This window comes from Daphnia pulicaria, chromosome 1 (assembly GCF_021234035.1).
Source record: "Daphnia pulicaria isolate SC F1-1A chromosome 1, SC_F0-13Bv2, whole genome shotgun sequence".
Lineage (NCBI taxonomy): Eukaryota > Metazoa > Arthropoda > Branchiopoda > Diplostraca > Daphniidae > Daphnia > Daphnia pulicaria.
Window position 1 is genome coordinate 39009723 of NC_060913.1, and position 25636 is coordinate 39035358.

Below are 25636 nucleotides of genomic sequence, written 5' to 3' on the forward strand. Positions count from 1 at the left end.
TAGTACGCAAATCGTTTGCTAACGCCAGAGCATCACGATTTTATCCCTAGTCTTTTTCTTTTCTTATTTGCGTGACGGTCGGCAGTTACGATTACTAGGCCTACCTGGTACCTACCATGACGAGCATGAGATTTGTAATTCCCGCTCTAAAATTTACAGAAATGTAATTTTAATCGACAAAATTTTATTTACTTAATTAGTTTCAATAAAATATAATTTTTTTTTAATATTTATAAACATGTTTATAAATGTTTAAGAAGGAAAAAGTTTTGCAATTGTTAAAACTCGTTTCGGTTACCTACTGTTTACTCAACTTCCCTGCGAAACTTGCGACGTTTGCCACCAGACGTCCTGCTCATAGGAAAATAGCTTCTTTCAGTTCCATTCTTTTGCTTGTCCTCGTTTCGAGCTAAGGCCTTCCTTGTGGCGACTTGCATTTATCTGTTAACATCCGTTCAGAAACTTCATCGAAATGGCTGATCAAAGCAGAGACGAATTGGCTTGTGTCTACGCTGCTCTCGTTCTTTTGGACGATGATGTAGCCATCACGGTAAATATATTTGTTCGCTCTGTTAATTTTCCTAGTACCGGAACATGTCAAGATGGTTGAAGTGACTGAGCTGTTCTGTATCGGAGTTCTGCACATGTTGGTAACTTTAATTTTTATTAAACTGTAGGCTGAAAAGATCCAAACGATCTTGAAAGCTGCCGATGTTAAGGTAGAACCATACTGGCCTGGTTTGTTCGCTAAGGCTTTGGATGGTCTTAACCTTAAGAGCATGATCACCAACGTCGGCTCAGGAGTTGGTGCCGCCCCAGCAGCTGGAGCTGCTGCCGCAGGTAATACTTGTTTGATATCACGCTGTCAATAAATGTTAATTTTAAAATGATGATAAACGGATGGTTCGCTAAATAATCGTATGAAATTACTGTGATTTCAAAACTCCTTGCAGTCTGAAGCCTCTTCATCATACATCTTATTTGTGCTTGTTAATGTGGTACTGTAACAAATATGTTTATTTCATAGCCCCTGCTGCTGCCGCCCCAGCAGCCAAAGAGGAAAAGAAGGAGGAGAAGAAGAAGGAAGAGTCCGAAGAGGAGGATGATGACATGGGCTTTGGTATGTTACTTACAATCTCTAAAAATTTGCACACCAATCTAACCATTTTTTTTTCATTGTAGGTTTGTTCGACTAAAGGGAATTCAATCCACTTCTGTTTTGTGTCAAGTCATGGGCCAATTTTGTGTCTTGTGCAAATACATCAGGAGTTCCATAAATCTGTCTTGCTTCGTTGTATGGTTTCTATCCAAAATGGTCTGTTCTTACCTTAATATCGAACTAATGGTAGTTAGACGATTTTCTATGACTGGATCATGGATTAGGGTATTTTAGTTGATCAGTCACACCATAAACTCTTGGGTTGAACGAAGCGTCTTCATAAGTTTTACACGTTTCTTGCCGTCTTATTAACTGATATGCAAATTGTAGACTGATTGTAAACATGATTTTAGATAGAAATGTCGGTAGTCTCATTTGGATTCGAGGAAAGTTGTCCATGCTGATCAAACTGAAAAAGAATATTGTTTTTCCAGTTGCATGTGGTTCTGATGTTCATTCAAAGTCGATAATTTCGAATATATTTCATGTCTTGGATTAGAGCAAAAACCACAGATAAAGTAAGATCGTAACATAAAGCTTTATAGTTTTTAATATGCAAAAATTTGTAGACATGTTTTAACAAACGACGCTAAAAATTCGTTACAGTCTAGACAACACCGGGTTTTGCATGGAACGTGACAAAGTTACTTGTCAAAAGTCTCAGACGGCCATTAGAGTTGTAAAGGAACTAGTCGGTGAGGGTGATGGTAATAACCTATCTGACGATAATATGAGAAGAAAGGTTTGGATGATTCTGGAACTGATTTGCATTGACACTTTAATGGTTATTTCATTTCAACAAAGCCGGGACAGGACGTCAACCAGTAAACAAACAATCCCTTTGAGCTCAATAAGAACCAAACAAAAGGAAGATTAGAAACGTTACTTCTTCACGTTCACACAAGTTCTTCATTACGACGAGCATTTCGGGTTGTGGCGAGTTGCGAAAGGGATTAAATCCGACAGAATTCAGTACACTGGAGACAGAAAGGTGCGATGCCTGCAAAACTTACACATTTTTTTTTTAAACAAACCTGAATTACGACGATGAAGGCAGTAATATAAAAATGTCACCTGGACATATTATTGCCTTCAAGATATAACGGATATTACAAACCGCGTGCGTCGATGAAGAAGGTATAGCAACACCAGCCAATTTGAGGAAATATTATTTTGCTTCATCTCGTATTAATACAGGCAATCGTAAAGCGCTCGAAGCTCGGCAACGACAGGCCTTCATCAGAAAAGTCAAAGATTCCCAGCGGCCAAAGCCAAATAAGTTTGAAATTGGTTACCTATACATTTTCAGTGTGCATTCCAATGAAACGTGCCGTGCGCAGCAAGGGAGCGGAATATTGCTTTAGATTTATGTAAAATCCAAATAATGTCGCCTCACTAAATAGTTTCTAGGGTACCTACAAGTAGAACCTATCAGTAAAATAAGCAGTTGCTTCAAACAGACTGATTGGTTGTTTTAAGGGGACTTTGGTCGCCTGATTTGAACCATGAATTTGCAGATCATGTTCCTGTTGTAAGTAGCGTGATGGAGATTAAGTCAGGTACGGTATTGGAAGCATGGCCAAAGTTTGGGGTATTAGTTATGTATAATGTTATTAATGAAAAATGTTATGAAGGCTGAAAATTGTCAGCTTTTTACATTAGTTACGGTCGTGATACGGAATTATTGAAAACAAAATTTGTCACGTGTTGCTGGTGTGTGTTTTTAATATGCGTTCATGACATGTTACGGCTAGGAATACAGGTGAATGGATACACACTCAAGCTTACAGCAGTTAGAGTGAGTTTCCCTTCGAGTCAAGTCGCGCTCGTTAATAAGGAGCCAGTGAAACTGTAATTGTAATTCAACCGTCGTTCTAGGGAGGATATCAGAATGAGCAACGAACACTCCGATCTTAAATTTTCTCGATCTTCTTCAAGCCTCGATCATAACGTCTTGCTGATGAATCAGGGATCATTAGTCGCCGCTAATGAAGATCATTCAGCTGACGTTGTGGCTTCACCAGTCCATCCAATAATGGATCCCAACGAGAATCCGACTGATAACTCGATGACAGCAACAGCGTAAGAGAAACACATTTGACATAATTTTCTTCGGCAATTTTTCAGAACGTCTGTAGTATAAAAATATGTGTGTGCTTAAATTGGAATTTTACAGATTGGTGCTTGGTTTGGGATCAGCTGTGCTCTTTCTTTTGTTAGTGGTCTACGTCGTTGTGAAAGTTCATTTTTGTAAAAAACAAACATCGAAGAAAAAAATGTCAACTCCAAGCCACGAGACAATAATAAAGAGTTCACCTCTTCCAACTGTTTCATCTATTATTCAAAATCAAAATACATTTTCCTTAAACAATGACTCGACTTCACATTCAGTTGACAATGCAAATCAGCAATCAGGACTGGATGTATGTTTACTGTGATTTTCTATTTTAAATTCCTATAAAATAATTGTTTTTACCATCTCCACAGATCTATCGGATTCACTCGTTAGGGTTCAGTAGCCAATCTCCTCCTGAACCAACGCTAACGGATAATGCGACTCAGGCTCGTTTGACCGGAGCTAGATTTTTGCCGGGAAATTAACCAACGACAATATAAACGAACGTTTCAAGATTATGATGACAACAATTAAACATGCATTTTTAGTAAACGCTGTGTAAATAGTTACGATTTATTTCCGTGTCGGTAAAAATGGTTTACTAATCTACTTCTAGTGCTAAGTACTATGTTAAAGGGTTTGAAAGAAACGTTATATTTAAACATATGAGTACGGCTAAATTTTGTAATCTTATCTTATCATTCTTAGAAGCAAAAAATAGTTTTTCCATTAATTAATAGAAGTAGTTTTAAAACCTTAGTAAACATTGCTAACGTTTCTAGTGTCCACTTCACATTCATTCAATATTCATAAACGGATTGGGGAAAAACACGCGACTCAAATTTTTTTTTTGTCGTTTTACAGGATGTAAGCCAACATAATTTTCTCACACAAGGAAAAATTTACAAAATTTTGAATAAAATACTACCGTGAGTTTCCTCATAATGTAATAGCTAAAACCTCATGAAACGCCTATTATTATTGAGGCCTTTCAGGTTTGATCCACTACTGCGCAATCGGATTCTGCAGAAGTTAATTTATACATTAGTCAAAATGTTTATTTACATAACAATCATAACGTTTTCACTTTTTTGAGAAAATCTGTTCAAGTTATCAGGTGACAAATGATGGTTCGTGAAATGTGTAGGAAGGAAAAATGAGACCGGTGCGCTCATTACGTAATCCATAATATCGTGATCTATAGTTTTAACAGATTGTAATTCACTGAATTTCACAACAAAGACAAAGGAAAGACAAGGGCGACATAAATGATAATGAATATTCAACGACAGCAACGGCTTACATAATAATTAACTGAGCTTACGGTCGATTACAGTTTTCCGTATTCTTTGGGCATATATATAATTTTTTTACTAAGAATAAAAAGCCCGACGGCTTTTTCCCGTTTGAATGGTGTTATTTGCTTAGTATTTAATTTTGACAAATGCAATTTAAACGGGAGAGGAAAACCAAAATTTTAATTAACTTCAGATGAGGTTACGTTCAGTTCTGACTACAGACTTTGGCACTCGCTAGCACGATGTTTGTTTTTTGTTTAAGCAACGGTGTTTCATGTAGGGAAACCGATTGCCTTCCACACTAGTTTCTTTAACCGAAAAACGATGTGCGTATCGCTCATAAAGGATGTATAGTCTGAAAAAATACATTTTTTACTGCTAAAATTTGACTAAAGAAGAATAAAACAGAAATTTTTAACTTGAGCAAATTTTATTGAAGTACTGTGCTTATAAAATTCTCAAGAAATTGAAGAATCTTAGACGAAGAATATTCTGTTACATTTCATTTTCACAATCTCAAGTGCTGTTATGGAACTGTTGTATATAGTCCATTATTGCTGTATAACGACCCAACAAGTATCGAGTGTAATCATCCTGAAAAAAAAATTTAATATCAAATTAATCTTAATAGTTGTTTTTATCTTTTTTTGTGTTTTTTTTTTTTTTTTTGTTTGTTTGTTTATTCAAAATTATGAGAGAACTAACCAAATCGGCATCAACTTCTTCAAAGAGCTTCAAAGACTTCTCATTTCCAGATTTAGACTTGAGCCATCGACGGGAAATACCTACGTCAATCAACGCATAAATTAAAATACGGGAGTAAATTAAATTAGTATTAAGATTAAGCACGAAAAATCAATGACTCACCAGTAAATGCAGGATGTCTTTCCAAAACAAAAGATGACTGGAAAGAACCCAAGTTGGACAGTTTTTTCAGGTTTCTCCGGGGTAATAGCGCTAACATCGAATTTCCGCCTGGTGCAAAGGCCTGCCGAGAAAACATATAAATATTCAAAATGATACATGATGAAGAAAAGCATGTCAAAATGGAACCTTGTGATAAACTAAACATCTCGATATATCGATAATATAACGGTTCAATCTGGCAGCTTCCTCCAACGAATCTTGATGAAATTCTCCCAATTCGGGAAGTGGAGACATAGCGATCAGTTGATTTCGCCCTAATTCACCGTACCTTTATTTCAAGAAATTCCAGTTAATAAATATCTTTATTAGCTTGTAAAATAAAAGAATTAATTACTTGCACATAAGTTTGCATACAAGTGAAACGGTCACTGGAGCCGGTGAAAACAAGGCCATATAAACGGCAATAGGTTGACAGAAGGTCCGGAATGGCAATTTAAACTCCGATTCCAGATCAATAAGCTGCGCATCAGATTTGTTAGATGATGTTATTTTAACTGGACTTCAAAAAGTAGCTTACCCATAAATGAAACAAAAGGGAATTTAAGACAAGTGAAGAATCGGAGGAAGACGTTAAGGCCGTATTGAAAAGACGTTCGGTAAAACGTATAACTTCGTTGATGACGTAGGTACCTTCCACTAACTTCAAAATCTCATCTAAAGTATCGGATATTTGTTAGCAGGTGGTTAAATAAAAAAGCTAATACATGAACTACCTGGTGAAACTGTTTTTTCCGATTTCTGGAATAATAATTTGGCTTTTTTAACAGACCCAAATTGTTGAAGTAGCTACAAAAAAATGTCTTTAAGTTTCATTTCAATGCATGAGCTGTAAAAGAAACAACAGTTACATACCAAATTATGAATGAGCTTTCGACATACATCAATTATTTTTAATCGATGTGATGTATCACAGGAGTGAAACAAACCCTCCAAAACTTGCAAGAAATTTCCATAAAGATCTGAATTAGGAAAAAAATTTCAATCTTACTGCAAATATTCGAATTAACTTAATGATTAAAACAAACCAGGGTATGAGAGAAAAGGAATTTGCGCCAAAAGTTGAAAAATTTGATCACGGAATTGAATTCCATCCCAAGTTTGGAGATATAACGATAGGAATTTATAAACGACCTTAAAGAAAAAGAATTTCACATAATTTCTTAAAGTTTAAGGAAAAGAAAATTAATGATACCATGAGATTCCGTCCAGTATTTTGTTGGAACTCTAAGATTCTCTGTAAAAGTAGCGTCTTTCCTTCTCTGCCGTGAACCTGTGGTCTTTCCATGAACTCTTCATTTTGATGACACCATCAAATAATTAAATTGAATAATAATACTGAAAACATCATGCGCAATTCAACAAACCGTGATACAGAACATTATAAAGCCACTGAGATAACAGCGCTTCCATGCGCGGCGTGAAATGAAAAGACAGGACATAGTGATATTCTTTCTTGCCCAGTAGTGATCCTACATGATTCGGTAGTTCAACTGAAGTTATTTGACTCAGCAGGTCATCAAATCTGTATGTTAAATTATTAGAACATGAGTGAATAATTTTAAAGTTATTTGGAAAAATTTTAATTACGATTGTAATCGAGACAAGGGCACCATTTTTCGAAAGTCGACTTCAAAAGAGGATTTCAGATTGAAGTGCTGAACTCGTGGAATGATGTCTAATCTCATATTTTTGTTCGTCTATTTTTAAATGGTCGGAATTAGAGACTAATTTCATGAAGGGAGCGTAGTGAAAAAAAAATTGTACCCTTTGTTTTCCAGTTTCGATGGAGAAAGTAACTTGATTGGGTATTTCATTGCGTTCCTTGATGCTTTCTGAAAGCGCGAACAGACCGTTCCGTATCGAAAATGGGGCTTGAGGAAACGAAATGGCATCGCTTTGATGAGGGATAGTCTGTGGAACCAAATCAGGGCGAAGGGATTTCACACGACTCAAAAGACCAGCTGCATTAATATATTAATTGGTTTTCAAGGCTGAATTATGAACATGTGCTGTAAAAAAAATCAGTTACCTAGTGGCTTTGTAAGGCCCACAATATTAACGCTCTTGGTAATTTTTTCCACTTGAAATTTGTACATGTTGGGTGTTGCAATCATGTAGAGTAGGTGGCAAACTGATGCTTGCTGAATAGAAGTTAAATATTGAATGTTTAATTATTAATGTAAATTAGATCAAGTGTAAATGAGTATTACATATTTGGCAGTGTAGATCAGCTGTATTAAAGGAGTTAACATATTTTCAAGTCCGACTAGAGAGTCAACAATACCATATTGAACAACTGCTGTCAACCACTTGATTCGCTGCAAAATCGCATTAGGACTCCTCTTTTTAGAATTGCTTGTCAGAATCCATTTTGCCACTTTCATAGCATTTTCAGATTTTAAAGGGCCACTTGGCACCAAATCTTTCATCTTGACAGCAGATGTTGATAGAACTGATAATATTTATAGGTTAGAAGTGTCAAACATACAAAAGGAAAGGTAGAAAGTAACATTACGTGTTTTAATAATTTCCTCTTCAGTCATTTTCCTGCCATCACTGGACTTATTTTCCGTTCTCTGGTCATCGTCACTCTCAGCCTCAGTCATCTTGTTGAACGTTTGAATATTTGGAGTCTAATCAAAACAAACGCATACTACAAACGCCTGTTTTCAATACTACCTTATGGGCACTAATCACACTATTTTTCGTACTTGGGCTGTCTGGTGTGTGAACCAAGCAGAAAACGGTAGCAGGAGAGCAGCAGGAGAGACAGCCGTTTCCCGGGTTTCTCAGAGCCTCGGTGTTGCCGGATATTCAAATTTCCTTCTCTCTCTGCCACACCAAGCTCCGACAACAGAGGACAGAGCCAGAGCTATAGAAATAGAATATGTATATGTATGTATATGTATTCTATAGCTCTGTCGACAATCTGTAAATTGTGACAATTATAATAAGTTGTAAACTTGTAACTCAATCGGCTCAACCACCAGTTGATAATATTTCAAATACCTACTTGTCGAATTTATTCAAAAATGTTAAATTCTGCCGATTAAGGAAAGCGGTAAATTCGAGGGTAAATTTCGAAGCAGAGCTAGGATATAGTACCCGATAGTATCTGGGTTCTATAGCTCTGGTCCAAAGCGTCTTTTCGGATTTTTTTGCATTTAATTATGTAAGATTTTTTGTAATTTTTTTTGTTTGTTTTGTTTTTTACTTGTATTTGACGGATGACAGTACAGACCATAGGGGAAAGGTAAACGCCAATCCGGCAATGCAAAAACAACTACACGGATACTACAACTAGCGATTTACCAAGCGAGTTTCTGTTGCTCTTCTTTTACCAGAGCACAATAAGGGATTGTGCGACTTATCCAAATATCAAATGATGGGACAAAGTGGGGAGAGGGTTTAACTATCAAGCAATAGAAACATTGAGAAATATCCAAGATATGTTGTGGATATGTTGCCGTACAAAGGAATGAATTGATTTTCATCGTAAAAAAGTTGGATCCCAAATCTGGAACAATTCGTTGAGGGAAATGAAAATAAAAGATCAGACGTGACGGGCGGACACGACAAAAAAAAACCAATCATCAAAAATCTACTCGGAGACGTAACACTTACACACATTTGTTTGGTTTGACGAAGAGCGCCATGGAAGAATCGACTGTAGAATAATCGACATCAAAGACGAAGAACCAAGAACGTTATATGTAGAGACAATAATAGAGTGGATGATTCAAATATTATGAGGCCTCGCAATGGAAGACGTATTGAACATGTGAACAGCTCCGGCCAAAAGCAGATGCAGTCGGAAAGTCATTGGAATACCAAAAAGATCGTAGAGACAAACCAAAAACCCAAAAAATAATCCAAGTAAAAAAAGAGGGGGGAATTTTGAAAGAAAAATCAAAAAATGAAACCCAATGAAACAGCAACTGATATGAAACAAAAGATGACGCCGTCAAATCCAAATGTAGAGACGGCGAATCAGTCGTTCGCTAGACAGTTGGTAGAATAGGTGACTACTAGTCCGCTGGCGGTCAAAACGGACGACAAGAAATGATTTTCTAGACGGCCGTCACAGCCTCATTGCTGGGCGTCGCAGGCTTCACGTGCCAGTTACGTATCTCCTCCAAACTGATCTTGGGCCTAATTTCGTCCATCGTGCGACGAAGTTTCTGTTTGAAACAAGAAGAAAAAAACGATTTCATTAATAAATAACCGTCTGTTTAGTAGACGACTGCCGTATTGTATGTCTTGATTGAATTACCTCCATCAGGTTGCCCTCCTGCCTCCACACGACGTAGGCCATGTAAGCTGGAACGCAAATCATGGACGAGAGGGCTAATAGCAAGCCGATGAAATGACCCCACCACGGGTAGTGGTAGTCCAGGTAAGTCAGAGGTGTGAACTCGGCCAGGTAAAAGATAAAGACGCCCTAAAATACCCAAATCAAAAGTTGTGTGACTCTCTAACAACTTTCAACAACTTCAATAAGGAAATTTAAAAGAAAAAGAAAAACAGAAAAACCAACAATGCAAATGAGTGGAGTGGTGAAACACCAGCAGAATTTGAACCAACGAGTCGGATAATATCCAATCATATCCTTGATTCCATCGTAGAAGCGATCGACTCCGAATCCCCACGAAATGGCGATGCACTCGAAGAAGATGAGCCAGAGGAGCACCAGATTACTGCAGGCGTAAGTGTTGAAGAGCTGGAAAACGTACATGCCTCCCTAATGACAGAGCAGGTGGCAAACAAACACAACAAGTAGACAGGTGAAATCGACGCATCATTATACACGGAATAATTGATCAGCTCTGGCTACTGGTTGATTATTGCTATAGACATTAACCATAAGGGGAAAATGAGCTGCTGTCGGACTCGCCGCCGGGGGGGAAACACGTTCGAAAATAATTAAGTCGTCAATTTTTCTTTTCTTTTGTTTCTTTTTTTACCTGAGCGACGCAGGAGAGTCCAATAAGGAAAGAAACGAAACAAACAACGGCGATGAAAATCTCTTTGCGTCGGCGCAACAAGCGAGGCCACTCATCCACCACCGCCGTTATGAAGCCCTCCAGAGTGCAAAACTGCCAAACAATTTCAAAAGTCAATATTTCATTTCTGTTTCATCAAGACAAAAACAGCCGTAGGGCTACACCGTAAAGGTATGCATTTAAAAAGAAAAATGATTGATTGATTTCTAACCTGCGAATCCAATCCCAGAGTGATGAACATGAGGAAAAAGAGGCACGACCATAGAGGAGAAATCGGTAGCTGCAACACAGCCGACGGATACGCCAAAAATGTCAGTCCAGGACCTGAAAGTAGGAAAAAACAATGAAGCAATGAAACGAAATTTGAATTGTTTTACCCCCTATAGCGTTCAGCCTTATTCCTATAACACAATTCATCTAGCTATTTGATTTCTCTCTAGTTAAGTTCTATTTTGTCGTCCCAGCACAAAAACCAATCATGTGTTAATCATTCCTTTCACAGTTTCACGTATAGAAAAGTTCAATGGTCTGCACACACCTGAAGCTGCGACTTCGCTGATTGGTTTGTTTTGTTCCTTGGCCATGAAACCGATAACGGAGAAAATGGCGAATCCGGAGAAGAAACTCGTCCCGGAATTGATGGCGCAGACTATCAGCGATTGCCTGATCAAAACAAACGTCACAGCACGATTATAGGAATTCACTGTATACATAGCACGATAATTTGCCGCCCGACACGGAATAGACAGACCAGACCCCAGACCACCCGAGATCTCTGCCCGAGACCACCACCGTTTCTCACCTGTAGACGTTGTTGTTGTATTGATTGTAGCTTCCCAAAGCGATGAGGGAACCGACTCCCAGACCGTAAGAGAAGAAGATTTGAGACACGGCATCAATCCAAACCTATTGATGGGAATGGAAATAACGTCCAATTCAACCGTTTGGCTAGAAGAGTGGAATAAGATAAAGAATTCGAAGAATAACTTACCTCCGGGTCTCGAAGCCTTGACAAATCCGGAGTCAGGTAGAAAGCGATACCTTCGGCGGCGCCGGGTAGAGTAACTCCACGAATGAGCAACACCGTCAACAGGAAGTAAGGGAACAGGGCCGTGAAGTAAACCACCTGGGAGGGTTTGGTGGTGTGGGAGGAGGACAAAAATCAATAGAGTAAAGACGACGCAAGACAAAAGGGCAAGCAGGAAATGAGACGATTTTCATTTTTCATCGTCGTACATAAACATAAGAGAGAAACAATCAAAACGGCGAATGATTGGCCGACTGACCTTGCCCGTCCATTTGACTCCTTTCCAGATGCAAAAGTAGCACATGAACCAAACAGCGGCCAACGTTCCCACCAGTTCCCAGCGAAGTTCGCCAATGTCCTCCAACCCGTCCGAGATCATGAGAACGCGACGCCTGCGGTGGCACAAAAAAGAGACACAATTAATTTCAATCAAGTTCCTCTCCTCTTATTCTCATCGCATTGGAAGATGCCATTGGGTGGTCGGCCAATTGCTGGCCATGGCATATACAGTTATACACACGTACTCCCAGTATTCCTTGACGGGATCGGTGAGGTTGGCGGCCGCGTAGATGGTGCCGTTGAGGTTGTAGAAGGTCGTATTGCCCTCTATGTAGGAGGTGAGGTTCTGGCGCGAGTAGGCGCTCACGCACGTTTCCGTGTTCCACCAGTTGTCGCACGTGCCCCACGGGAGAACTGCAGCAGTAGAGAGATTAGAGTGAGTAATCAGCTAGTATATTGACAGTTGGTTATTAGTTGATATATACCTTTGCTGAGAGACACGAGGAAGTAGAAGAGGCACCAAGCCAAGATGACAATGTAGTAGATGTTGAGCCATGCGGCGTTGATGACGGCGGCGTAGCCCACACCTGATTGATTCGATCGGTTGATAGCATTAGGATCGTTCATATTACTACATCATTCAAGTATCATTCAAGTGACGTATAGTTTTGATCACCTTTGAAGAAGGGCGTGACTTTCCAGACTCCCAGGCCGCCAATTCCCAAGTACTGACCCAAGGCGCACTCCAGAAAAAACATGGGGACACCGGCGAAGAGAATCGTAATCAAATACGGCACCAGAAAAGCTCCTGCCAAATCAAATTACCACCATCGTGACGTAATCATAGCAACCAAAAAGGGGAAAAAATCTATACAATCAACCATAATACAAATACATATAAACAGCCGCCGTATTTTGTGTCGTAATCAAAACGGGACAAAGAAATCCGGTGAAAAAGTCATCGACTATATGGAAGTTATTCGCCGCCGAAAACCCCCCCGCTCCAACGGTGTACGTACGTACGTTTATAGGAATGAGAAGGAGCTCGGAATAAAGAGAAAAGCGGCGGTACGTTGCTGAATGATATGTGGAGCATGAGGAGAAGCGCGCGCTATCGATTCTGCCAGACTCTGCGGGTTTCTACTACAACAAGCGAAATAGTAGTCGAGAGAGAAAGAGAGAAAATAACCTTCGCTGCGCGCTGCTGGGGACGCTTCTCATTTCGCTCAAACTCCATCCAGCCACCAGGACCACCATCACGTACCCCAGCCCGCCCAGCCCAGCCCCGTCTATAGTAGTCTAGTATAGTAGTGGTACACTATAGAGAGGCGGAAGAAGAAAAGGGAGATGCTGCTGCTCCGGAATCTGGGGGAAAACGAGCGCCTTCAACTCGGCATTATTGATCGTAATCCAGGAGCGGGGAGCGCTTGAGTGATGGTTCGGCTAACTTTTTCTTTTGTTCAAGTGAGAATCTCGCGCGCTGGCGGGCGGGTAGCACCAGCGCATACAACACGTCCATATATGCACCGAGCCCCGCCGCTTATTAAGTAATCGAACCCGGCGGGCGACCCGACCCAACCCAACCCAAAAAGAAAAGAAAAACGGCCAATTTTTCTTTTCTTCTTTTTAAGACGTCAGCAGCAGGGCCGCCGTGTCAGGTGATGACTTTTCATCTTTTATTTTATTTTTTTTTTCATTCCCCGGAAGCTGAAATATATTAGGTCGCAGTGAATCTTGTTAACGTTGGAAAAGAGCCCAGCAGGAAAAATCGAATGATCTTCTGTTGGGTGGGGACGCCTCCTATATTGGCGATATGATAGGGGGCTGCATGGGCGCGCCAATCTAAATAATATACGGGAGGGAATAAAGCTCTAGCTGGTGCTTGGTGACTCTCTGGTGAATGTGGAAACAAAGGAAACGAAGAGAGCGCCAGCCGAGAGAGAGAGAGAAACATTTTCTGTGTATATAAGATGTGTATGTATACAAACAGAAGAAGATGAAAAGGACGTTCTACAGGGAGTCGAGGACGAAAAGCACAAAGCCGCGCTCCTCTCCTCTAGCTACACTCTAGACTTTTGGATATCCTATAGAGCTCACGAAAACAGTGAGACGACGTCGCATCATCATGGTTGGAAAGAGTCCAATTTCGCTGCCGCTCTCTCTCTCACTCTCTCTCCGAATTACAACATCACAGTCGAAGACTACTATATAGACGGGCGCAGGGGTGGCTGGCACACACAGACCGGCTCATAGCTCTTCTTCTTCTTCTTCTTCTTCTTATTTCTTATACAAGCCGCCCAGTCGAGGTGAAATTCCGCACCAGTGGACACGAGAAAAGCTTCGGTCAAATATGTTCCCAGGGAAACTTTTAAACGTCTCCCAGTTGTGTTTGATTTGATAGCCCCAATATACAGACCACCTCTCGGCAAAAACTATAGAGTCGTTTCCCCAGCAGCTTTGATCCCCCCAAAAATACATCAAGTCCTTCATCATCAACTGGATGTATACTACAAATAAGAAAATCGCTTGACTTACCGCCGCCATTCTTGTAACCTGAAATGAAATAGAAAAAAACATTCAAAATTAACGCAGTTTCAGATTTGGGGTTGGAGGGAAAATGAAAAATGTTCAAATTCAAATGATTGCTGAAAATGGTGTTATTTACACAGGTACGGAAATCGCCAGACGTTTCCCAATCCGATGGCGTATCCGACGGTGGAGAAGATGAACTCGATCTTTGACGACCATTCGCCTCTTTCTGGCAGATTGTCGTCTGTTTTGACGGGCACCAGCGACGAATGGGACTCGACGATGGCGGGCGTAGCGGCGCTGACGGTGGGTCCTTTGCTGCTGGCGGCCGGAAGGAGCCCGTTGGATTCACCTTCGTCGTCGCCAAATCGCTCCTTGTTGGACTTGGATTTCTCCGACATTTCAGCCATGGCGATCCCAGCACTTTTTCGCTCTGCAATCCAATCCAAACGCAGGTGATGACCGCTAGACGCTGTGTAATATCCTCTGCTGTGCGTTCAATTGATTTTGAAAAGAAAAAGAAAAAGAGAAAACTGGAATGAATATCGCAGTAGTTTGGAATTTGAATTGAAGGGGCCAGGCGCCAGCAGCTGTCAGCCGAATATGAAAAACTATGGGCGGAGGCGATTGTTTGTGAATAACTCGGTCATGAGCCGCTGGACTTGATGGGGATTGAGGATGACGTTTACACACTTGTAATTGAGATGAACAGCTTCCGCTGCGCTGTCGCAATCACTGGACGAGAAATCGAAAGACCAATAACAACTCGCTACACACACACAGCAGACACTAGATCGCAGAGTGTAGTACGTTGCGTGCTATATACTTGGCTATATGGCTGCTGCCGGGCCAGATTGGGAAACAAAACAAAAAAGACACAACACGTATAAAATCAGAGGAGGGAAAAAATAAAAAGCTCAATGCAAAATGAGAGACTAGTCAAAGAAAAAACCCGGGAAAACAAAAGGCATGAAAGAAATGAACCCGGGGCATTGCTGGGCGGTGGGGTGTTAATGACCATCTCCGCCGTAGAGTCGATCCATCATTTCACCGTCTCTTCTATACTATTCCATCCTGTCGTCGACGCCCATCTTTTTTTATTATTTTTTTCTCTAACAATGGCCGAATTGAAGGCCCGTATTTTTTTTCATCTCTTTCTTCTTCTTCTTTTTTTGGCCGTGCTGATTGAACTACTAGTCGGTCCAGGAAGTTGGTAATCACCGCGAGAGACTCTCTCAACTCGAGCGAGTCTCTCCATTGGCCAGTAAGTGATGTTTTACGATGTACCTTATATTCGAGCTGCTGCTGGCGGCCGGCCGGCTCACGACACGCTGAATTGGCAGTGATGCATCGAGCTGCTCTTTCTCTCAGCAGACACAGGCCACTTCTTTTCTTTTCATTTTGGGCCCTGCTCGACATTATAATAGCGCGCGTAAAGGCACGTCAAGGAAATGATCAAACAAATTCCATCTTTTTCTCTCCGGATTTAAAAAAACAAAAAACAAAATGAAAGATGGGGATGACTCTAATAGTATTTAAAGCTGGGCGCCAAATCTCGTTGAAATTCCTCCTGCGACTATATAATCAAAAGGACGCGGACACTATGATGGGGACATGGCATATTTGAGCGGGACGAAGCTGAAGGCGGACAATATCTACGTGTTTCGACAGTCTGTGGAACTCGTGCGGACGTTTTCCATTCTGCTCGTTCTTCCTCTTCCCTCTCCTACGGAATGTTGGCTAACTCTGCTATGGGTCGGAATTGTGAACTGTTTACTTGATGACAATGCTGAGCTGCACCGTTCTTATAATTTGATTAAGCGGGTGGGTTTGATACTCGGTGGAAAATCGACCAATTTGCCCATCATTTTTTCATGACGCTCAAATCTTTCTGTCTGCCGGAGAATTTGATTCTTTTTTTCTTTCCTTTTTTTCTCCTTCGGGGCGGGATATTCAATTCGCATTTTCGACTGTCGCACCGAGCGGGAATCAACCGAGCCGATTTATCACCGCCAGCCATTCACGACGAGCATAGCCGAGCGCATCCAGTCGTCTGACGTGATGTCACGAATAGCAACACGCACATGAAGCTGCCGTGTCTATACTCTTATGTGCACGGTACCACATCAGCAGCACGGACGGACGGGATCGACGATCGATTCAGCAGCCCAACAACAACACACACACACACATCCCGAATTCTATGATACACACACAAAGAGTATTACGGGGAACAACAAAGCTCACAGCAGCAGCACGCACAGAGGATTGTGGCCCTTTTTTTCTTTGGCCATAACATCCACCAGAGGAGCTTTCGATGGACTAGCATGGAGGGAAATGAAGTCAGATATCAGATTCACTTAACCATCTGCTCGCAACGACTTTGTATATGCCGCGCGCCAAAAAAGACGCCAGCACAGCCGCAACAACCCGAGTCAGGAATAAGGAAAAAAAAAGCTGAGCAAATCGATTGGATTTCCTGGTCGTTTATACTTAAACGACCTGTCCGTGCTGGTTGCCCGGAGACGCGCTCTCCTATATATAGCAAAGGAGTCTATAGCTATACACGTACGTTCAACTCATTCATTATTTGAGTTTTAGCAATATTACTCAGTCTATATAATAAATGATGCAGCTAGGCTATATAAGTATATAGTAGGACTATGGCAACTAGCACTACAAATCATTCCTCCGGGGCCTTGTTCTCAATCAAAAAACGGCCCCAAGAAGTTGATGGTGATCGCTGTGGCCAGTTTGGGTTGTTGGTAACAGCTTGACAACCCCACGGAGATTTAGAGGGCGACCGTATACTAATAAAGTGAAAGCCAACCAATGGGCCAGCAGCCGTATTAATACACCGAAGAGAGGAGGAACAAATGAAGAAAGAGAAAAAGAAAAGAAAAAAAGGGGCACTGGCAACATAACAGTATCCATTTATCGCTTGTGGATGTGCCGAGCAAGAAACCTCGGCTCGGTTCCTCATCGCCGCCAGTCACTTGCCATTTTAGTCTTGACAACTAATAAATTGGTTGGCTTAATCTCCGGGTCATCTTGTTTTATTTTCTTCTTCTTTTTCTTTCGGGGGGGAACCTATCTACTATGTATAAAGAAGACGGCGAGTGTGCAGTCTATCTACTCGGCGATTCAATCACAGACCAGGGTGGGGACATTGCGAAAATTCACACAGTTATCATCATCGTCCCCCCTCCCGACTACACTAAATTATTCAATTTCCAATTTTGGGAAAAAGGTCGCGAGACGTGCAGATTGTGATTCTGATTAAGAGAGACACCAATAAATAAAAGTCGGAAGACTAAAACCAGAAGAGGAGTCTTTCAGCACACAAGAGCCGTTATTGTTTGACATTTGAAACGACATTGGAAATGGAACCTTTGGAAAAAGGTCGAGGATGGTCAGGTTTTTTTCTTCTTCTTCTTCTGGTTTTCACCATTTTTCCCCTAAGGAGGGGGGGGGGAAATGGAGAGACACAGTCAAATGTTCTCAAATTCGAACTCGGTTTGAACCCTAAAATATTGGAAAGCCAAGAGATTGGTTGGTGGGTCTCTTATTTTATTACTCTCTGGTGCCCGTGATCGATGAGCGTAAAGAGAACTGCTGGTGAACTCTTCCGCGGGCTTTTCAGAACCTTTTTTCCGCCAAAACACGGAACGAGAGACGACGACGACGCTGCCTGCGACCGGAGTGTGTGTGTCTGCTAGACATGGAAAGCCCCTCTAGCCAAATTGAATTTCGCTTGTGTTAGTAATATAGATATTCTATCCGAGAAACTCTGGCGCTGCATGGCTGATGGGAGTGCCTTTGATTTCCATCTCTCGAGGCCTCCTCTTTTTTCCAACTCGACGCAACAATACTCACACATCAACTCGATATGATATTCTGATTGTTGTATCATTGATTGCCTAAGTAGCAACCATCGGCACTCCATTACTTGACATCTGGAGACTGGCCTACTCGACGGCAACGACGACGGCGACTGGAGAAGCCTGTCGAGTGTGTGCGTGTGTGTGTGTTGGATCATCATCATCAGTCTGCCGAACAAAAGGACCACAAGAAATACAGAGAAAAGAGGAAAGCCCCGGCTGATAGTCTCTTGATGTCACGTTGATTTCCCTTCCTCCCTCTCCGCCAGGGCTCTTTCCTTTTTGATAATCTCACAGTGCATGTCTAAACTCCTACTCTGGCGGGATTACTACCATTTTTACAGGCACCGCCATCATCGTCGTCGTCGTCTTGTTTTTTGCTTTTCTTTTTCTTTGGTCGTCTTGTAGATTTTGGGCGACGTTCAGCCGCTCTATTGCCGCGCTTGATTGGGTTATAGCCAAGCCCATGCAAAGAATCACAAATCCTCCGATTCGTGTTTCTATCCCTTCCATTGCTTAAGCCTATTTAGTCTCTTTTCTTTTTGTTTTCTTTTCAGTCTTTTCTAATAGACTTTGCGAGTCATTTTGACTACTACACACAACAAACGCTCGTCTCTCTATAATGCTCATAAGCTGACACTTGCATCTTCGGCATCGGCCTGCCATTTCCCATCGACAATGCCGTCCATCACGAGTACCTACATCAAACCAAATACAAACTGGCACCCGTAACAATACAATCGGCAATTCTATTGTGAGACGGAAACATAACCGTCGCCTATAAGAATGGCACGGGGACGATATATATTGCAGAGAAAAACTGACCTGGAAGGTGTCGGGTGAGTCGAGGGACGGATGGAAGAATGAAACGATCCGACCGAAAGTCAAGCGAAGATGAGCTGATGAGAGACAATACACGACGGCGACGACGACGACGGCGACGGGCGGCCAAGTTGTTGCTGGTGCTGAGGACAAGGAGAGAGAGAGAGGACGAGAGAGAGAGTGAAATAGAGCAGGAGGCGTCCACACCACCAACCAACACTCACTGACTCGTCACTCACTGGCGTGGCTGACTGTACGACACGAGTCAAAAAAGAGAGGAGACACACACACACACGCACGGCCACCAGTCGGACGGGACGGTCCTGTGCTGCTCCTCCTATTCGTCCAACCAGCCCAGCCCGAAAGAGAAATAACTGATGATATGGGGAGGAGGAGATTGCCAGAGCTGCTGCTGCTGCTGGCCCAAGACCCAAAGGGGCTTTTGATGGACTAGGATAGAGCCAAAGAAGAAGAAGAAGAAGAAGAAGAAGGAGGAGGATATGGATACTATACTGCTGGGTTTGCTCCCTCCCTACAGTCCCGTATAGGACGTCGAGTGTGTGCGTCTACTGTGGTGGTGGTCGAGTTATAGCGTTAGAGCCGATGATGTCCGCTAACACACACGCACAACAAGCGCTGGATCTATTCAACTCGATCTGGGCAAAGTCGAGATGTGCCGAGCCGCTCTATATACCGGTACAATAGTGGCAGCCAAACTGAATTCAAACTCGCCGCGCGCACGCTCCCTCGCTCCCTCCTCCTCCTCAATCTCTACGGCAGCCACCGATCGTTAATGCACACGGCCGCCCTCCTCACACTCGCCCAGAGACGCAACACATCGACGTACACACACTTTTCTTTCTTTTTCCTTTTGATCGACGCTCACATCGAAATGAATCGACACAGCACGTCCCGATGCCGATGCCATTAGGAAATACTCACGCGCCATATCCATTGGCTCAACAATTGGCCGCTCTACGTCATCGTCTTCAGATTTTCTTTATTTCTTTTTTTTTCTGTGGGCTGGTTGATGATGGGACCGGAAGTATTTTATGAATTAATCCACCGAGACGGATCTATTTCCTGTTGTTTTTTTCTTCATCTTTTCTTCCATTTTCTCTTCTCGGCTGCGAGTAAAGAAGAAGAAGAAGGAATAAACGTCCGAGGCGCGCGCGCACGCGAACGCAGCAGCTGCTGCATTAGATCCGGAGCAACACAAAGGAAATAACCCCCCCAAAAAGGGAGCCGCAGCATCCAGCGGATTTGCTATTCTCAATGATTAAAAAAAGAGAAAGCCTAATAGGTTTACGTCGTTAATAAAGGAGAGAAAAACATGCCGATAGCGGCAAAGGAGACAAGATTTTGCCAAAGGCCACGGGAAGCTTTTTTGTGTATCTCCTATTTACAAATAAATCTCAGATCTCTGATGTGATCTGATGTTGATGAATTGGAAAACCTGTTTGATTATATCCCTTTCACTCATGCTCATCTCCGTATCTCATTCATTTGTCTAACTCTCCCGCCGGAAGAATGAAAAAACAAAAAAATAACTGGGCAGGAAATGCGTGATGGATATCTCCGTGCACCTCAATGGCTCATTTGAAACCTACAAAAATGTTGATATTCCTTTATTGTATCTGGTATTAAGGTGGTTCCATATGTGTCGAGTTCTGAATTGATAGCACAACGACGCATGTCAAGCGTCGACTGTACAGTGCAACATGTTGAGAAAAGAAAAATCGCCCAGAATCAAAAAGAATAAAAAGAAAAAACATGATGGAAAACATGAAAAAAGCAAACTTATTTCGCTCTATCTGCGTGCGACACTGCGCGCGTCAACTTGTGCGCCCTCCACCCCGTAAAAAGAAAAAAAAATGAGAAAACCCAATCGATAGACTCCAGATGCCGGAGCATCCGACGCACAGCTGCTCGGACACTGAGAAGACGGCAGATGCGGCACTGGGCACACACACACACACATCATTTTACCATATCTCTCTCACTTATTATTTTAGCCGTTTTTCACAAAAACAAAAAAAAAAAAAAAAGGAAAAAAAAAAACGACGACAACGACGAAGAACAAAGAAAGACATTGATAAATAAATTTTACAAGAGCAAATGAAAGGCGGGAACGTTTGTATTGAACTCTTTTACTTCTTCTCTTCCACTCGTCCCCTTCAACCGACACTCCAATTCAAGATTGAACCAATTGGGGAATACACGTACGACAAAAAAAGCGGAGGGTAGAGGAAAAATAGCCAAAGAAAAAGAAAATCAAGTGTGTTTTTTTGTTTCAATCGACACGTGAGCAAGGGGGTAGAAAAAGAAAGTAATATTATCTGGAAGAGGCGTGTCGGATGAAGGACGGTGGTTCAACAAGGTAAACAAACCAAGAGATACATTCTTCAGACATCTTGGGTGTGAATTTAATCGACCTTCTTTTTTCTGAGGATGACGAACCCTTCCATGATGGGGGTCAATGAAACGTAGTCTTCGGTGGCCAATTCGGCACGCTCGCCATGAGCCAAGAGGACGGGGGTCGTGTGCGTTTGGAATCCCGTGATGGTCTTGGGCTTGCCGGCCTGTCCCACCACGTCAACGGCTTGACCGACCCGGACAGAGACGGGCAGCGGTCGCAATTCCTCGTCAAAGGTAATCAGCATCCGCGGCTGGAGGGAGGCGGCCAATGTGTACAGCAGATAGTGCGACTTGCTCAGAATAACTAGAACAAAAAAAAAAAGAAACCCATTGATTAACTGGGCGCTTTAATTGTGCTGCGAAAGTGATTACTGTTTTTGACGTCGAGGCAAGCGATAACAGTGGAAAGCAATCCGGCGACGGCCACCGGATTCATGAGTTGCCTCTCGCTGTGATAGGGCTGCAAGGTCAACGTGCCTTTGCCCAGATGTGTCAATCCCTGAGCCAGGCGGACCATAAACAGGGCGTTGGAATCCTTGGCGTGGTACTGGGCCAGTTGGCGTAACATGGCGGCCAATCTAGAAAAAGAGGAAAGTCAAGTGATGAAACCGGATGAGCCACTAAATTAGCTACGGAGAAACAGACGAGCGAGTGGATCATGACACATGACATTAGCCTTCAGTTTTGATTTCCTTCGTTAAACATCAATTAACTGCCAGCTCATTCATCGAATCAGTCAGCCCATCACACTCAACATGACGGACCACCAGACGTTTTCAGGAAACCACTAAACTCTCTAAAGATGTACTACTAACCCCCCCGCCACCCGCAAACGAAACGTCGTCTCATACCAAGGATGTTCATGTTACATTGTCAATAACAACAATGACGGGATACTAGGAGGGATTGTTGTTGACGTACCTGGCATTGTTGGTTCCGGCACCCACTAAACCGAGGGCCAGGATGCTGTTGAGGGCCACTTCAGAGTCGGAATCGTGGGAGAACTTGGAAAGTGTATCGAGGACATTCAAACGAGGATTAGAGACTGAAATCAATCCCAGAGCGAGTGGCACGGCTCGGCGGATGCAAGGCTCTCCGTAACGCAGCAAATGACCCAACGTGCGGAAGGCCATTTCGGCCCCAATGTCCTCTCCCATGCCAATGAGCGCAAGACCAATGACAGCCACGGCTTGCTGAGACGACAAATCCGCTTGGGCGCCGGAAGAGGCGGCAGCAGTCGAAGTGCCTGTTGCAGAACCTGCTGCTGCTGCTCCGGCAGCCGCCGCGGCACTTTCATCTTTTTTAGCCGCCGTTTCTTTGCTCTCTTTCCTGTCTTCCTTTTCCTGGGGTTCGTGGTGCTCGCTGCAAATGTGGAGCAAACGCTGGACGCGTAGAACGTTGCCCGTCCCCGCAAACGCGCACACTTCAACCATCGTGCTGGCCATGGACTACAGAAGGAAATGGTGAGCAACTTTCCAAGAAAAAACAAAAAAAAAACAAATAAAAGTATTCAAACTACATTACTTTGAAGGGTTCGGCTAGAACTTCCAGAGCCAAAACAACGGCCTCGACGGCTTCTTGCTTTCCCAAATAAGTGAGACCCAATCCAAGAGGTAGGAAACGAGAGAAGGTATCTTTCAATTCCACTTCGCTCTTCTCCATGAGTGTTTGAAGCAAGGCTGAAGTGACGTCTCCGTTACACGATGCCACGGCTACTAGGCCACATGCAAGGGCGGCGACACCCACAACTTCCATCGACGACTTGGGATGTGAGAGGACAGGGAGCAGCAAGCTGAGCACGTCGTCGCGATTGGAACCAGCATATGCCAGTCCAAGACCTGAAATAATTACAAAATATTCAGACATCACTAACTCATCCCTCCAACTGTCACTGTGAAAACCAAAGAGGACAAAACTGACCAAGAATAGCACCAATCCTCATCACGTTGCTGCTATGTAAAACATAGTCAGAAAGAAGAGCCAAGGCAGGATCGCACTCGTTACGAACGCCAGTGTTGACAATACCGCAGGCTAGCAAGGCGCCCGCTTTAATGTATTCTTCCGATGAGTAGAGGTATTTGTCGATTTGCGTTAGACCACCATCAACATCCCATAAGAGCAGCAAGCCCAACGAAGCTGTTGCACTCAACATTCCTAAGAGAACAATTTGGTGAGTACAAACGGTTGCAAAACAAAACAGAATAGTCAATTCAAATACCGTGTTCCTTGTTTTTGTAGAGCCACTTGTTCCCGTCTTCCATTAGAAGTTTGTCCTGGCCAAAGGCGGCATTGACCAATCCATTAACGAAAGACGATGCCAAGTTCTGGCGGGCCGAATCTACTTGACCACCACCAAACGCAGAACGAGAGTTGTTGTCCAGATGAGATTTGTAGATGTCCTCGGGGGTCTTGGGTTCCATGATGTCCAGCTATTGCAATATCATGCAGCATTCAGATTAGCAAAATTTGTTGAAGAACGAATCCATCTCGAATATTACCTCTCGTGCCAGCGATAGGAAATGGTTGTTTAAGTGGGTATTGGACATGATTTCAATCAAGTCGTCGTAATCCTCCAACTCCTCATTGAGCTCAAGAAATATCTGTTGCCGCCCCAACATAAATGCCAACTGTTTTCGCATAGTTCTGAAAAGAAATATTAATATTTAAACCGTCCACGAATGTGCTTTGTTACACAAAGTAAGTTAACTCACCCGTCGTTACAAGCCAAAAAGACTTCTTCGATCAGTGCATGGTCATTGATCTGCAGAGCCAGCCTAAGTGCTTGTGGCCACTGTTGGAATTTACGGAAAATGGAAAGCGCTGTTTTCAAAAGGTTAACATTCTCGGGATCGGGAACATATGGAACGCAGCTGCTGAGGTAAAGGCAAACCCGGTTGTGGGCAGCTTCATCGACGTGTTGCTCCAGCATGTCCAACTGCTCAATTTCCATTAGCAAGTCGCATGCTTCGGCTTCAGCATTGTGAGTCATTTGAAAAGGAATAATTTGTTCAACAAGAGCAGACAACTGAGCTCTCTTTGCTTTGCCTTCATCTCCTTCAAAAGGGATTTCATCCCATTCCTGGGCAATTTCCCCTGCTAAATGCCTGAAATGAGCATGAAAATATTAAAAAGTTGACCATAACATTCCAAATCAAGAATTCATTACCTAACATATTCATGGCCCCATTCTACTAGTCCTTCTTTGGATCCTATCAAACGATATTGAAGGCATTCAGTTCCTTCAGTGTTTGTCATTGCCAAAACTGATATGATGTCAGCACAAAGGGCTTTGGTGTTGGGATCAGTAATTTTTTCGACAATTGTTTTCAAGACAGCATAATGAGGACGCAAGAACTTTAGGGGTTTGGGAACACTTGTCATTGAAGTAGTAGCAGCACAAATAAGTGTACGCATGATTTCTAGAGAGGGCATCCATAAGGTAGCATCATTCTCCGTCAACCTTTCAATAACCATATTCAGCTCATCTTGGAGCTGCTTATCTTCTTCAGACTACATGAGAGGAATTTGACAAAAAATTGCAAACTATGATAAGACGTCTTATTTGAAATACTGTCATTTTAAAGTGTTATACCAGTTCTTCTTCTTTCGGCGTGTCTTTAGCTTTTCCCTTTTTTTCCTTTTCATCCTTCTTTTTTTCTTCTTCGCCGTTTGGTGCAGTTTTCTTAATTTCTTTGTCAGCAGTCATTTTCCCTTTTAAACTGACTTGTCGTGATTGAAAATTTTACGATTGTGTGTAATATGACGAAGCTGTTTCCGCAAGCTGAAAACAGACGAAATAGACATATAAGCCGGGCTATGCTTCGTTGCCAAATGAGAATATTTTTGCAATAAAAAATATAAGTTGTTTTATAACTATAATAAGTAATATTTTAATCAAATTCACTAAGTTTAATCTTGTTAAATAAACTTGCGAGAGAAATCTTTGTTACTTACTTTCCATTTTTATTACGTTATATATAACTAAAATTTTTTGCTGCCCAAAAATGTCGCCAGGAATAGGACAGGCAGACGACAGGCCGTATAAATTATTAAAAAATAAATAAAAATAAGTTCTCTTTAAAGTTCTTTAAGATTTTGACTGTGGAAAGCATTATATGAAAAATATGCGATTTTTTAGAGATGGAGGCCTATGGTATTATACAGCCTTTCGATTTCT

General features: G+C 42.3%; 5 protein-coding genes across 6 annotated transcripts; 2 read left to right on the forward strand and 3 right to left on the reverse strand.

Moving 5' to 3' along the window:
* Window positions 1–362: 362 nt before the first annotated feature.
* LOC124321197 (60S acidic ribosomal protein P1-like) lies at window positions 363–1278 on the forward strand. Its single transcript, XM_046784100.1, has 4 exons — window positions 363–550; window positions 678–840; window positions 1028–1120; window positions 1183–1278. The coding sequence occupies exons 1-4, from the start codon at window positions 473–475 to the stop codon at window positions 1194–1196; spliced, it is 348 nt and encodes a 115-aa protein (XP_046640056.1). The 5' UTR covers window positions 363–472; the 3' UTR covers window positions 1197–1278.
* A 1664-nt stretch (window positions 1279–2942) lies between these two features.
* Window positions 2943–4890, forward strand: LOC124325718. Its single transcript, XM_046784442.1, has 3 exons — window positions 2943–3241; window positions 3336–3582; window positions 3647–4890. Exons 1-3 carry the CDS (start codon window positions 3051–3053, stop codon window positions 3758–3760), a joined length of 552 nt encoding a protein of 183 aa, XP_046640398.1. The 5' UTR covers window positions 2943–3050; the 3' UTR covers window positions 3761–4890.
* A 94-nt stretch (window positions 4891–4984) lies between these two features.
* On the reverse strand, window positions 4985–8285 carry LOC124325702 (centromere protein I-like). Its single transcript, XM_046784441.1, has 18 exons — window positions 8212–8285; window positions 8081–8133; window positions 8016–8038; window positions 7711–7952; window positions 7530–7641; window positions 7265–7461; window positions 7088–7197; window positions 6865–7022; window positions 6693–6790; window positions 6526–6631; window positions 6353–6459; window positions 6214–6286; window positions 6018–6154; window positions 5835–5959; window positions 5627–5768; window positions 5441–5561; window positions 5279–5358; window positions 4985–5167 (listed from the first exon to the last, which is right to left on the reverse strand). Exons 2-18 carry the CDS (start codon window positions 8104–8106, stop codon window positions 5090–5092), a joined length of 1935 nt encoding a protein of 644 aa, XP_046640397.1. The 5' UTR covers window positions 8107–8133; window positions 8212–8285; the 3' UTR covers window positions 4985–5089.
* Window positions 8286–8688: 403 nt separating this feature from the next.
* LOC124324024 (sodium- and chloride-dependent GABA transporter 1-like) lies at window positions 8689–19695 on the reverse strand. Of its 2 annotated transcripts, none has more exons than XM_046784361.1 (15): window positions 19045–19695; window positions 14475–14824; window positions 14345–14362; window positions 12486–12617; window positions 12295–12396; window positions 12055–12223; window positions 11790–11922; window positions 11495–11629; window positions 11306–11409; window positions 11042–11166; window positions 10715–10827; window positions 10465–10596; window positions 10038–10241; window positions 9774–9941; window positions 8689–9681 (listed from the first exon to the last, which is right to left on the reverse strand). In XM_046784361.1, exons 2-15 carry the CDS (start codon window positions 14746–14748, stop codon window positions 9571–9573), a joined length of 1920 nt encoding a protein of 639 aa, XP_046640317.1. In that variant the 5' UTR covers window positions 14749–14824; window positions 19045–19695; the 3' UTR covers window positions 8689–9570. The 2 variants fall into 2 exon arrangements, with proteins under 2 accessions (XP_046640317.1, XP_046640316.1); XM_046784360.1 differs by having other exon boundaries at window positions 14475–14827.
* Window positions 19696–21160: 1465 nt separating this feature from the next.
* On the reverse strand, window positions 21161–25272 carry LOC124321156 (26S proteasome non-ATPase regulatory subunit 2-like). The gene is made up of 10 exons (XM_046784066.1): window positions 25052–25272; window positions 24626–24969; window positions 24171–24563; window positions 23958–24102; window positions 23678–23888; window positions 23380–23613; window positions 22984–23297; window positions 22381–22907; window positions 21832–22037; window positions 21161–21763 (listed from the first exon to the last, which is right to left on the reverse strand). Exons 1-10 carry the CDS (start codon window positions 25163–25165, stop codon window positions 21468–21470), a joined length of 2784 nt encoding a protein of 927 aa, XP_046640022.1. The 5' UTR covers window positions 25166–25272; the 3' UTR covers window positions 21161–21467.
* Window positions 25273–25636: the final 364 nt, after the last annotated feature.